The sequence below is a fragment of the Scomber scombrus genome, chromosome 7, assembly GCF_963691925.1.
Source record: "Scomber scombrus chromosome 7, fScoSco1.1, whole genome shotgun sequence".
NCBI lineage: Eukaryota > Metazoa > Chordata > Actinopteri > Scombriformes > Scombridae > Scomber > Scomber scombrus.
The window spans coordinates 4,258,744-4,273,151 of NC_084976.1; the positions used below are offsets into that span (position 1 = coordinate 4,258,744).

At 36.4% G+C, this 14,408-nt stretch overlaps 2 protein-coding genes across 2 annotated transcripts in view; one reads left to right on the top strand and one right to left on the bottom strand.

The window, feature by feature from the left end:
* Positions 1–634: 634 nt before the first annotated feature.
* Positions 635–12,690, bottom strand: abhd5a (abhydrolase domain containing 5a). The gene is made up of 8 exons (XM_062422010.1): positions 12,657–12,690; positions 10,979–11,059; positions 9,107–9,192; positions 8,206–8,581; positions 4,687–4,841; positions 4,025–4,136; positions 3,692–3,878; positions 635–2,569 (listed from the first exon to the last, which is right to left on the bottom strand). Exons 1-8 carry the CDS (start codon positions 12,686–12,688, stop codon positions 2,480–2,482), a joined length of 1,119 nt encoding a protein of 372 aa, XP_062277994.1. The 5' UTR covers positions 12,689–12,690; the 3' UTR covers positions 635–2,479.
* A 243-nt stretch (positions 12,691–12,933) lies between these two features.
* ano10a (anoctamin 10a) overlaps positions 12,934–14,408 on the top strand; it is a 37,176-nt gene continuing 35,701 nt past the window's right edge. Inside the window, exon 1 of the mRNA XM_062422008.1 lies at positions 12,934–12,960. The gene's annotated coding sequence lies outside the window, so the exon portion shown is untranslated. The remainder of the gene's footprint in view (positions 12,961–14,408) is intronic.

A 14,408-nucleotide genomic window follows, 5' to 3' on the forward strand; every position in this document is an offset into this window, starting at 1 on the left:
CAAATTAAGGTTACATTATTCATGTAACCTTAAGACAAGAAAGCATGTGGACCATAGCATTATATCAAAGATCATTATAGCAAAAACTATATTTGGGTTTACATTTAAACACATGTTAGAAATAGCAGATTAGTCACAAGAGCGACGATTTCTGGGGGCAAATTTGAACAATGCAATCCTTTTTTTCCCCTAACACATCTACTATCACCGTTAATGATCTGAGTAAAAATATGCTGTTGTTTTGACGCAATTCTACCAAACATCTGTGAGACTTCACACTTCGGCATCAAGACGACTTTCTTCATAACACCTCTTTAAACTCTCAGTCTCTGGCTTTAACAGTATATTATAGCCACACATTACATAATACATTACATCAATGATTTTTTTTTTTTTTTTTTAACATTTTGATGATCCATTCAAAATGAATAAAAGCAAGGATAAGTCTAAATATATATTATTTTTAAGATGGCAGCAGAAGAGGAATGGCGTGAGATACCATTGATCCTATTTAGTGGTGAATTACATTTTCCACTAGTTTCTTTACTGTGTATCGACACTCTGCACTTAAAAAGGTACTCCAATGATTTTTATATTGCACCTTTATTTGTTAGGGGACTTTGAAAGACAGATAAAAAAAAATAAAAAAAACAATGATCAAAATTGACGCAGCAGAAGCCAAGATATCATTAAGTTTTATCACTAGAATGTGTCGAGGTCCAAAAAAATACAGGATCCTACATTCAACTTGTATGATCCAGTCAACTTGATAGCATCTTTCATTTCAATGGCTGAAACCAGACAGCACACATTACAGCTAACACATTGGAATGATGACATTAGCGTTGCCGGTTATCAATGTTTCACTTCCAATGGAGCTGTCATTTAGTCGCATGCTAACAAATGAAGCATTTCTTAAGGCACAAAGGTTTTAATTTATTTATCTTAGAATATCATCATCACATAATCACAGGAACATGTTTTACTTTTCAGAAAGACACTAGTGGAGCAGCTGCTTGCTCAATGTTGAAGAAGAGAGATAAACTTTTTATATATATATATATATATATTTTATATACATTACTAATTTTAGAGAAAGTGAAAAAAAAATCGAAAAAGAAAACACAAAGTTACATAAAAAAACAAAGGCAAGAACATACATTTGGTTGTTGTTACAATCTGTTATGCATCATCACTGCCCAGCAGAATATCTAAGTGCTGATAGATTATCAAATGAGATCAAATGAGCAAACTGTATATATTTGAAGGCACATTTAAATAGCAGCAGTTTGTAATTGACAGGTTTCTCATGTGAATGAAATGATGCATTCAACTGTCTTTAAAACACTGTAGGAGTTCTGTGCTTCTGCTTCTCAGTCTAAACATGGTCCCATGCTCTTCAACAACCAAAATGCAGCAGAAATGAACATTAGAGTTATAAAGATTAGACAAGGCAAGGCAAGGCAGCTTTATTTATATAGCGCATTTATTTCATACCCAGGGGCAACTCAATGTGCTTTACATTAAACAAACATTTAACAGTAAGAATTGGAAACAAAAAACATAACAACATGATTAGGAAAAAACAACAAAAAAACAAGCAGCTCTCCATCAGAGGACACACATTCAATAAATTATTACTGGCAGTTGATGAATCTATAGCTACCGGTGCTTCCTGTCTGTATAGCAATCATATAGAAAAACCACAAAGCGCAGATTGAGCACTGCACAGGAAATACATGACACTGCAACTGATACAGCTTCTGTTCAACATGACTAAATATCATATCTTTATATCTTATAAATTACTCTTCTAAAATATCCAGTCAGTGTATTTTTCTTTATCAAAAATATGCAAAAAAGATATGAGTTTATCAATCAATCAATAAATTTACCTTTCAAGGATTAAAAAAGGTATAAAAAATATACTCATTTAAAAGTCATTTTTGGCTCCTGTTTGACTTTCCCTATTTGACACCCAAACAAACGGGAGCAATTAAAGGCCACATACAGACAATAATGTACATTCATTAAATGCAGAATATTTGAATTTTAAAAAATGCCTCCATCCTCCTTTTTCTTCTCTGCATTTGAGAAGCAAATACAGTATTACTAATGTTTAGATTAATTAACCAAGGAGCTGCACCACCACTCGTCTGTGTGTGTGTTAGTATACGTACTAAAAAATGTAATGTGAAAGAACCATGTGATGTAAGCCCACGGGCATAGTTTCATTATTGTGGGAAGGCTGCTAAAAAAGCATTTTAATGGGGGCTTAAACTGTGATGTCAGCTCAGGGCCTGAATTCACCAGGTTTCTAAGAATATCACATAACATATGCGTCAAACTCTAAACAGTCTTTATTCCTGCTTTGAGAGATTGGGACTTTGTGGCACCGTTTCCTCAAGTGATGCATGTCGTTATTAAGCGCTCCCCTTTTTTCTCCAGAGTACAGAAAGCTTATCTTATCTTCTCTTCTTCAGTCCACTTTATCACACGCTTGCAAAACTTTGCGGTTGAATTCCTCCGGCTGGTCGGCGTACACGTAGTGTCCTGCTCCGCGGATGGACTGCAGGGAGGATGAAGCACAGGAGGAAGAAGAGGGCAATTAAGAGCAGGAACACGAGGCTACATATGCTTAAAGAGGCAGTGAAGTGAGCAGAGCTTTTACTGGAAAGCACTACGTTGTTGATCCATTGCTTTAATACAACAGAGGAAAGAAATAATAACACATTTTTTTCCACAAACTCTACCAATCAGTGCGGAACAACTTCACCGGTGGCTACTGATGCGGTCGCTAGGCAACCGAGTTAATTTTTTGGCTGGCAAAATGATATTTACCTGTTACGTGTTCACCTTTAAATAGCTTTAAACTTGTCTCAATCAATTAGAACAGAGGATACAACATTGAGTTCTTCAGCTAATATGATTACAGTATTTAGCACACAGTATTTTTAATAATACCCTAAAGGTTTGTATAATGAATTTTGATGCTCCATTTTTATTAATGTGACATAACAAGCTCAATTACTGAGTCAGTAGCTGAATCATAATGGATAAAAGCTTAGATTGCTTTGAGGCTGTCTCATGGTAGGAGTACAGTGTATAGTTATATGAGGAAAAGGGGGGGGGGGGTTAGTCTAATTGTACTCCCCCCTTTTCATTATATTTTACCCTGGAATGTTTCCTTATCATGCATTTGATTAAAAATACTTTTACAGTACTCGTCAAAAGTACTCATTCAAATAAATGGAGCAATGTCTACAAACTTTTGACTATACATAATTTCCTCTTTAAAAGACATTGATAAGGATTGTTGTCTGCAGTTACCTGTTGTAGGTGTGTTGTCTGGACTTGTGAAGTGACTAAGTTGAGTTCTTTGCGTTATTATATTTCTTATGCGTTTGCATGTACCTTATGAAATGATTAAAATGCATTATATGAGAAATACATAAGTGTGAACACAAGAACATAGTAACACTCTATAGTAGTAACACTATCTTCCTACAATGATAATCAGAAACTTTGCCAATGAAGTCCAAATTGATCAAAAAATAAAATAAAATATATAATCATATATGAATTGTGATCAAAATAAAGCATCATTTAAAAAAGAAACGATAAGCACTGAATCATGACGCAAGAGAAAGTGTAACTAAGACCATGACCAATCAGTTCGCCGGAAACTTACAATGATCTCCACATGAGAGCGCGGCCTGTTCTCTTTGATGATGCTGCCCGAGTTGCTGTCGATGCTGGAGCGCGAGCCGTACACGATGGTGATGGGGATGGTGGGGTGGACCTGGTCCATCCTATCCAGCATGGGTCTCTTAGCCCAGCCGTAGGGAATGGTCATGCTCTTAAAAGCTGTTTCCCCACTGTGGTGAGACACAAGGAACATACCTCAACACAGTAACACGAGGCAGTAAAGCTCTCAAATCACTACGACAGCAGCCGAGTGTATACATCGCATTCAGATAAGCAGCAATAATGAAGCTCGGCAGGGAGACGGACGCAGACGGACCTCGGGGTTTGCACGTTCAGGTGGTAGATGTAGTCTGAGACGGTGTTGTCACTGAACATGGTGGAGAACTTCCTCTTGAAGTCGGGTCTCAGAGTCTGGACCAGAGTGGGACCTGCGGGGGGGCCACAGAGGAGACGCTCAAGTGTCAAAACTAATCATGTAGCCATTAAGAGACGAGGCAGCTTCATTATATTGTACATGATTATGAAGAACGGGGAGATGCTGGAGAGCACATAGGAACTAGTTTTCATTAGTAGCTTCACTAGTTTCTGTTTCTTGGTTCCATTAAAATGTACAAATGTACTCCACAAGACCTGTAAACTGCCTAAGATGTGTAAAATCAGTGGTTTCTCCTTTAAATCAGTTCTGTTAAGCTCAATATTCTCTATTTGCTCTGTTTCTCTTCTGTTCTTCTCATCTGTTCCCCTACCTGCTACCATTGGCTCCAATTATAGAAAACAACAAAATACCTTACCGTAATTATAATAATATGCAGATGACATACATATTTACATTATCATGTTGCTGTAGCCATCACCCAGTTTTCCCCTCGGGGATCATTAGTTTCATCTCATCTAATTGCTTAAAACAGGTAGCGGGGTCTATGCTGCCAGCACTGAGCTGCCGTGCTATCTTTCACCACCTTATTGCTTCAGTCTTACCCAGCGGTCCGACCAATCTCAGGCCAGCCAGGGGGTTGAAAGGACTGAACATGGCCCCCAGAGCTTTGATCCACACCGGGATGGGACGGTCGGACTCTGCTGTGTCTGGACGCTCGGGGAAACCCCAGGGCTCCACCAGGAATATGTGATTTACCCTGTAGGCAAAGAGACACAAAGATATTACATGCATAGTCAGTTGGGTTTTATCATGTTTTGTAAGATGTGTTATATAGAAATTCAAAGTCACATGTACTCTTTAATGAAGAATCACAGAAATGCCTGATTACTGTATTAATAATCAGAGTTAACACATGTAAACCTTTACTTTATTTCATTTTCTCAACCATCCTGTCTACTCTGTTGTATAATATTTTTTACATTGCTTTATCTTGTATGCTGTGGTTCCTTTATTTCCTTGTTTGTTGAATATTTACCTGTGTTTGTGGGAACACGATTAAATGATTAATATTCAGACGGACTTCAGACAGATGACTGTACAATGATGACCTGACTGTTGTAAACATCATCACAGTTTATAGACAGTTTATCATCCTTATCATATTATCTTTAATTCTGTGTACGATTACTTTCAGTTTGAGTTCAGATAAAGCGGGTTAGATAATCTTGTTAACGACCTGTCTGATCACCTGACTCGTGTTTCCACATTAAAGTGATGTCCCTTCAGCAGTCGTGGTGAAAAAAATGATCAAAACTGAAAATAAATTTAAAAAGTAAGACCATGGTTGTAATGAATTAAAATGTGTCCTTTTAGAATAATTGAAAGCTACATAGATCTTCTCTATCTACACTAAGACTGGGCTATATGACCTAAATCCTACATCCTGATAATGACACCTATCCCAATATAGCACATCCTAATTCACTGAATAAGTAGTTGGTCTGTTCATCATGGTTACAGCAGAATGGGAACTTAGCCTGTATCCATAGAAAGTGAACACTATACACATGCAGCCAGTGTGCCAGAAACCATCCAAAATCCAAGCCAACTGCACCACATGGTCCAACATTTACACACTGTACACATTTCTTTCTGTAATTTGTGATGTTTTTCTGTAAATAAAATACTTTTTCTCTTTTGGCAACAGCATGAACAATGATCACAGTTCAGCTTAAATAAGGACACATTGTACACTCATGATCGAGAGTGATCCCGATCCTGTTATAACTTAAAGGCCATTTGGAACAATGAGATAACAATAAGAGGACGGGAAGAGTTTTTTTTTTTCAGTGTTACTGATGAAGGAGGGCGATAAAGGATTGAGGACATTTTTTATCAGACGTCCCTCAGGGGTGAGCAGGGTGCCTGCTGGATGCTGGGAGTTGGAGATTCAGTGAGATACAGTGTAGTGGGAGGAGAGAGGCTCGGAGGACGCCGCTGTTATCGTGAGCTACCAGCACCTGCAGGCACACGGCTATGTGTCTATCCTGTAAAAGATGCCGGCGTGTTTGGCTACAGTCAAGTTAACACTAAATAAAAGGGCAGCATCATTATTCAAACACTGTTCACCATGCAAAGTCATTTTTCTCCTTCTGGGCAGCTTTCTTTGAATTTATTTCAACCTCTGCTGTTGATAGAGAAAAGAGTGGCAAAACAATCTCCACTTTAAGTCTATTTATTTGCTTGTTCTAGAGCTTTTGACTGGATTAACCATAGGCCTGTCACAATAATTACATTATCGACTTATACAATAACCTATCAGCATCATCATGTCTATATATGGACTTATCATATTAGACAAGGACATGACCTTGATAATTTTTTTAGGTCAGTATTGCCACACTTCATATTAGCAGCTAAGAGGCTATTCATGTCACATTGACTAAACAAGTAGTGTCCTCCATTCCTCACTGTGTACGTCCTGAGTGGAGACTGAAGACGAATTAGAGGTAAATAACTCTGTCCCCAACCATAATGACAGTCTGTGTTTTTACACAAGTGTAGCCCCCCCCCCCTTGCATTATTATACTATTATATTATCATTATATCAGTGCTATAAAATGATCTTCAAATGACAATAATATCGTTTATCGCGATTATTTCTGAGACAATATATCGTTCAACAAAAGTAGTTATCGTGACAGGTCTATCACACCGGTTTCATCAGTACATTAAATTTGCTCAGTTGTCATGGAGATGTATAGATATGATCAAACTTTATTTTGAGGACTTCTTTCAGGTCTTCTCATCCATGTTTACTTAAAAATTGAACTTGACAATTCGACGTTGACCATGGACACAGCAGAAACAATACCTACTCAAGGTTGACTTACTCGCTGACAGTATCACATGGTCCTGATCAGCTGTTTAGACAATGTTTACAGTACTAATAGGGAGAAAAAAAACTATGAAAATATTGAATTTGAAATACATCTGAATAATACTTTAAGGGCCTGATTTACTAAAGGTCTGCATGTGTAGAAACGTGTGCAAACTTGACATCACCCGCAAAACGCACGCAAACGGCACGCGCAATCTATTGCACCGTGCATGCAACTTTGTACCCACTATTTGGGATCTTAATAAATCAGGCCCTAAATGTGTACAGGATTGTTTCCGGCCGGGCAATAAATGAACATCTACAGTAGAAGTTCTTATTTACAGAAGAACACTTTACAACTACCTGCCAGTCATTTAGGATGTTTATGCCCTGTGATTTAATAAGAGGAGAAGTTCACCTGCTGCTGGAATAAACTTCTGAGATCTGTATCTGCTATCATTGTGTGGACAACTAATTCTTTTCATTATTGAATCTGTCAGTATAAGATCCACAAATAGTGAATAATGACCATTATAATCTCATAGAGCACTTTTTTTTCGAAAACTCAAAGAAAATCAATTTACCTTCAAAAACACAGAACAGCAGTTAATCCTCAGAGCTGAGAGGTTGGAACTGAACTATTTGTCAGTTTTGCTCTAAAAATATTATATTATATAATTATTTGATTAATTCTGTCAACTAATCAATTACTATTAAAATGGTAATCGGTAAATGGACTGGACTTATATAGCGCTTTTCTAGTCTTTCGACAATATTTGTATTACGATTTATATTAACATTGAATTCTACAATATCTAGATAATAATAATGTAAAATGACTAAAACATTTAACAGAGATGACCAAAAGTCACTTTTTTTGCTTTTGAAATTTTAGGTAATTATTTATATACTAAAAAAGATCATATTATTTTAATTTTTTAATGGACTAAAAAGGAAATGTATTAAAATGAGAGCTATAAATAAATAGAACGCTTTATACTTCACTAGACGATCATTCTAATGAAGTAAACACTCAAGTTGAGATTCTTAAAATATCACACAAAGATGAACAGCTGGATGTTTCAGACACATTTCCTGACTGTTGCTTTGGTTAAACATTCATCATACCCTATTCAGCTCATATCAACAAGATCAGCACCAAGGCAATAAAGATCTCTCTTTAATTAAAAACAACACAAGCCTACAGTGAGATAAGATAAACCCCATAATCTGCACTCACCTGTTTGGATATTTAATAGAGTACGACACAGACAGGTATCCTCCCAGGTTGTGTCCCATCAGTATCATAGAGTCCAGACCCATTTCAACCCTCCACTGCTCTATGGACTCCACAAACTGGTCCTCCGCCTTCTCGGCGTCTGTGGAGAACACAGGCCGGCTGCTCTGGCCGAAGCCCAGCAGGTCGAAAGCGAAGACGGGCCGATGCTGGGACAGAGCGTCCAGGTTCTGAGCCCAGAGGCCCACGCCACTTCCGAAACCGTGGAGGAGAACTATGGGGGTTTTGTCTTTCACACTGTCGCTGCCAAAGCTCAGAGTCCACAGCAGGTTGTCATCGGAGATGGGGATGTACTGTTTGGTAAAGGTGCTATTTACACCTGTGAAGATAGAAAAAAAAAAAGAAATGTAACAGAGATTATGGGATTATTAGAGAGAAATGAACAAGATTTATATCAGCATATTAGCAATATTCATGCAGTTTACAGTGAGAGGGAAACATCTGATGATACTAACCAAACTGACCTTATTCTGCAATAATATTGGTGTAACGTTCTTAAAAACTGTGACTTAAAGGCATACTGTGTGCCTTTAAATGAGTCAGATCAGACATGTTGATCATATTCATTATTACTTCTTTTACTCCATCTAAACACCATATTTAGTAACAGCTAATCTTAGAACTTTTTATGTGTTTGTGTAATGATGGATGATTAATATCCACCTAGTAAAGACTAATGTTAGGCTAAATTTAAACTGAACAGCTGGTGATGCAACCGACACCTGGGTTTACAAGGGTTTACAACAACACCTTTATATATAGTTTTATACAGTATGTCATTGAAAATAACACTCTTACAGTCCAACACTCATATGAGGTAGAGGACTAAATGTCTGATCCTTACATTGTAGCATCCTGTCCTCTGCTGTCTTCAGCTTGCTCTCAGAGGTGGGACACCATGACGGCAGCCAGCCGGGGAGCCAGCACCACCTGCACAAGGTGTTAATGCAATGTGGGATTATTCTGAAAGGATGCATTTTGACAGGAAAGGAGAAATTAAATTGGAGAGAGCGTATAGTTTAAAAAGTGTTTGTGACTGTCCAGGTCTGAATTTTAACATTTATTGTGCTTAAGAACGTGACATCTGATGACCTCTGCAACAGTTCCTCAGAGTAATAGGTAATTACACATTTTAGGGGACAAAAATGATGTGTGGAGCTCCCCAAGGCTCCATTCTGGGGCCTCATCTGTTCCCCTACCTGCTCCCATTGGCTCCAATTATAGAAAACAACAAAATACCTTACCGTAATTATAATAATATGCAGATGACATACATATTGACATTATCATATGACCAGGGAACTATGGTCCAATACAAGCACCAAGAATCAATGATTAAACATGCCAGCATTTTCTTCAATTAAACAAAGATAAAACCACATATATGGAACAAACTCCCAGAAAACAGCAGGTCTGCTTCTTTTAACTTCTTTTAAATCATGACTGAAGACTTTTCTGTTTGTGACTGCTTTTTATTCAATCTAAATTTAAGGTTTAATATCTCACACTGCACTGTAACTTTTCATTCTCCTGTTTTCATCTGTCTTACTCTATTTAGCTTAATTTCATTTCCAATTTAACACTTTCCTTATAGTTAAAAGTTAGGATAGGGTAGGATTTATTTTGCCACGTGTTACTTTTATATTCTGTCTTGATGCATTTTATGTTTTATATAAAGCACTTTGAATTGTTTTGCTATTGAAATGTATATAAATTTGCCTTGCCTTGCCTAGAATGGGTTAGTCTGTAAAAAGCATAGAGAGAGGATAATTCCCTCCTGAGCTAACTCTTATTTCGTCAGCAAACACTGACACAATGTGGTTTACAGGACAGAGCTTTGTTCAGTTGTAGCAAGAACAGTGATGACCAATCCCAAATCTGTATTGCAGTGTAATCTCTTTTACTTAATACAGCAATTATTTGCTTTAGTTGCATTAGTTACATCATTTGTTGACCTACATGAACTACAATGCACCATTATTCAGTAATCAAATGTGAAATGGAAATCAAATGTATGGATTTATGACCCATTTATGACCCAAAGTGTGTTTTCAGGTGTATAGGAGTACTAGTATTTTGTATCTCCAGAAGAAGTTGTTTGAAATCTGATAAACCGCCTCAGGTAGGGTCACTGGAGTCAGAAGACTACAAGTTTTTGAAAAAGCAAAACATTTAGAGGGTGTGGAGTAGGTTACAAACAGCTGGAAGTGTGTGAGCAGCAGTTACTCAACATTTTTGCAGGTTCCTGTTCTCTACCAACAGAGGAAGCTCTATCAAGCTCAGGTGAGTGATATACTATTTTAACTGTAGGAAATGTATTGTTAAAGATCCCCTCCTGACATAGGAAATATAAGAATATTCTATGTGGGATGATCATTTGTTGCTGATGTTGTATTTCACAAAACCTGTGCAAATTGCATACAGGACCAACGCTGGCTTCCAAACTGCTTGTGAAACAGTCCTGCAGGCAGGTACACGTCTTAATCTGAGACTTACTGTGAGCACAGACAAGCTTTCCACATTCAGAAGATGAATTTGAAGACAAACTCAATCTGAATAGAGAAGCTCAATCATCCAAGTGAAGGAACAATAAGAAAAATGTACTTTTGAGTACAGGAAGGAAACAATGCAGCATCGAAAAACCGTCACGATTTAAGAGATTACACCTGCCCGAGGGCTCTTTTTCAGTATGCGGAGGGTGAGAGATCAGGCTTACCTCATTGTGGTGTCCATGTAGCCCCACATACTGCTCACCAGACTGTGAGCACCAACAGAAGTCAACATTCTCTGAACAACCCTGGAGTCAAAAGAGAACGAAACAAAAAGCGGATGAGGGCAAAGATCACTCAGTCTGTTCTAGGAGAATACATTCAGTTTTCTACAATAGTAAATATAACTGTCAGCTGAAAACACATGTATTTAACAGGAGGAACACCTTGCTATATAAATTCTTTGAGTAAACAGTATTCAGACTATGCCACCCCCTTGAATTTACAATTGAATGCAGGTAACAATGTAAAAAACATTCCATTTGAGCTCTCTATCACAGGAGGGGTAACAAACCTGTTCTACCTGACAACATGTTTGTCCTTCAGTGGCAGGTAAACACTTCAGGACATCATGTTCATGTGTGTTTAACAGAGTTTAACATACGTGGGAGCTGAAAAAGACATGAGCTCCTCTGAAAGCTTAGTTTGAGGAAATTCAGGGGGAGCTCTAAGACACCGTCCAGTTTATAGATGCCAAAGAAAAGCAAGGATTTTAACGTGGTAATTAAACTTTTTTAATACTATATATTACATTATAGATTATAGATTTTGTTTTTCAGTAAGTTAAGGTTTGTGAAATAAATAATAATAGTAAAAATATGTCAATATTGTGTTTATTTGATTGTTACATTCCGATATGGGAACATTAGTCTCCACTATAATAAACATAATGCTGTGTCTATTCCCACACACTGAATACTACTACTACTACTACTACTTCTTCTACTACTACTACTACTAATAATAATAGGCTAATTTAATTTGTATAGCACCTTTCATACAATAAATGCATGTAATAATATAAATAATATAATGTAATACATGTAATAAAAGATGGAATATAAGAATAGAAATTACAATAAAAACAGTACATAGGAACAGTAGCAAAAAACAGAATAAAAACAATATATGAAATCAAGTAAAAATACAACTATTAAAAGAAGTGCTAATTAAAAGCTAATATTTAGTGAACTGAACGATTACGTCATATTTTATTGTTTTTTATTGAACACTATAAACATACAGATATTTAGCTTGAGTACATGAAGTTGACATTCTTGTACAACTGGGTGTTCCAATATGAGTGAAAACATAGATATTAATCAATAGAAATATGAAAAAGTTAACATATTAAATGAAAAAAATATTATAAAATATCTAAATATAATAAATAACATTAATAAAAGTCACTATGCCTTAATCGGGGTCTACTGGAAATATTCCTTCAAAATAAAACACTTGGTCTGTTTAGAAGCGCAAACTATTGGTCGATTCTTTGTGTGGAGTTTTGTTGTTGTTGTTGTTTCATGAGTGAAATGTTTCTGTCTGTCTATGGTACCTGCATGTTTACATTGTCTCTGTATGAAGTGGAATGTTGTCAACAGTATTAACATGAGCTGTATGTAATAACAGTGGTATGTATTTCACGGTAACCCCTAAACTGACCGTCCATGTTTATGTCTGTTTAAATAATCCAGACTCTTGTGGGTTACAACAAACATGCCGGGATTTCCCGGAGTCAAAAACAAGCCAACATAGCCTATATGTGTAATAATCGAGTATCGCTTATATTACAGCGCTTACTGCCATATATAGAGGCTGAGGTGCATTCGAGGAAATACTCACCCTTCGTCTGCTATCACCGACTGCTCGGCCATACTGTAATAAACACTGTTCGATGTTTCACGCAGTCACGTGGTCTGGGAGACTCTGACTTGAGGTCAATATAGATGGAGACACTTGATTTTGTCGTTCACCGAGGGTTGCCTTTACTGTTTTACTACGAGGGCACCCATGCCACTTCATGTCCCCGCTCACCGCCAAGGTTCATTTTCTCCTCTGTAACACAAAACAAGCGCACCTTGGCACAATGCGGAAGTGGTTTTCCTGTCACATATCTAAACACAGCTCAACACAGGAGACAGCTTTGGTAAGAACATTCTTATATCTTATATCTGTTTCTAAAGTGTTTTGCGCATATTAAACATAACTATAGATTATACAGGTTATTCTGGCATCTTAAAATGTAACATTTTGTATAAAACCGCAGTATGACTCATTCAAATGTTAGCAAAACTGTGGTAAAAGTGCTGCTTTGAACTTTGATAAACGACTTTTACGTCTTTATTCAACTTGTAAGTACTCATATATAAAGTAATAGACAACTAAACAAAATCCACCTTAAAACTTCTATTGTAATTAAACTAAATAATGCAATTATATGACAGTCAAAGCAGGAAAAAAGCAATCAGTGTATTTCATACTACTCACAATGAATCATTATTATTAAGAATACTGCCATTTAGGTTATTAACAACACCTTAGCTTTTCCTCATATAACAGCTCAAGACATATATAATAAATATGATTCAAAGCAGTGGTGGTTCTAGTTTGTACGGTCTACCTTAAATAAGCTATTACATGCTAAATTGTTGTTGACATGATCAGAAAGGTGATAATTCACCTCAATGTTTATTATTGAGGTCATAGTGGGTGATGGTGGTGTATTAGGGGAGCAGTACAGCAGCTCCACCCACTACAACCTTAATAAGAAACATGAAATAGAACTACCCCCTTTCTAATGATGTCAACAAAAACTTCACATGTATAAGCTTTATACATGTAGAATTTATAGTAGAGCTGTTGTATTGGATTGAATTAGAATTAGATTGCACAGGTATTCCTAATGAAGTGACCAGTGACCATATAAATATATAAATTACAATCATAAAAACCAAAATAATACATAATCATAACAATCCCAAATACCACAAAGTACTTCATAAAAAATGTTTCCTGATCTCCATGATTCCCCAGATGAAATGTAATATGTAGAACAATTGTATTCCATTACCTTTATTTAATATAAAAAGTTATAATGTAAGCTCATGCCAAACTAGTTGATATGGTGTTTTATTGAGGATTTTGTGTTTTTAAGCAAGTTGAATTATTTGGTACAAAGTTTTTATGGTTACACCACTTAGACATTTTTGCCATAATCCTCTAATATATTCTCTCAAAATGGATTAAAAGCAGAAATTTGATGCTGGGTCCACAAAAAAAAGAATGTGTGCAAGTTATTTATATGTTTATTTTCACATTTTAACCCTTTAAATTTAAACTAAACCACATGGACACAAAAAAAAAAGTCATTGACCCATAAATAAAATAAAGAATCAAATAATCATGAATTATAACATATTGCTAATATAAAACACAGAAATAAAAGTAAATTGCACAAATCCTGTATCACACAAATATACAAATAGAACAACACATCTAAATTGTCTCATTTTAATTTTTGCATCAGTAGGCTACCATAGCTCCCGCTCCTCGCCTGTTGGTCTGTTGTAGCCTTCCAATCAAATAATCGTATCA

Excerpts from the sequence above, each read along its gene's own strand:
- abhd5a (XM_062422010.1), bottom strand. The coding sequence starts at position 12,688 with ATGGCCGAGCAGTCGGTGATAGCAGACGAAGG. Across the intron at positions 4,842-8,205 it reads TCTATTAAATATCCAAACAG|GGTAAATCACATATTCCTGG; the intron begins GTGAGTGCAGAT and ends CTTTGCCTACAG. Across the intron at positions 2,570-3,691 it reads GCTCTCATGTGGAGATCATT|TCCATCCGCGGAGCAGGACA; the intron begins GTAAGTTTCCGG and ends TCCTCCCTGCAG.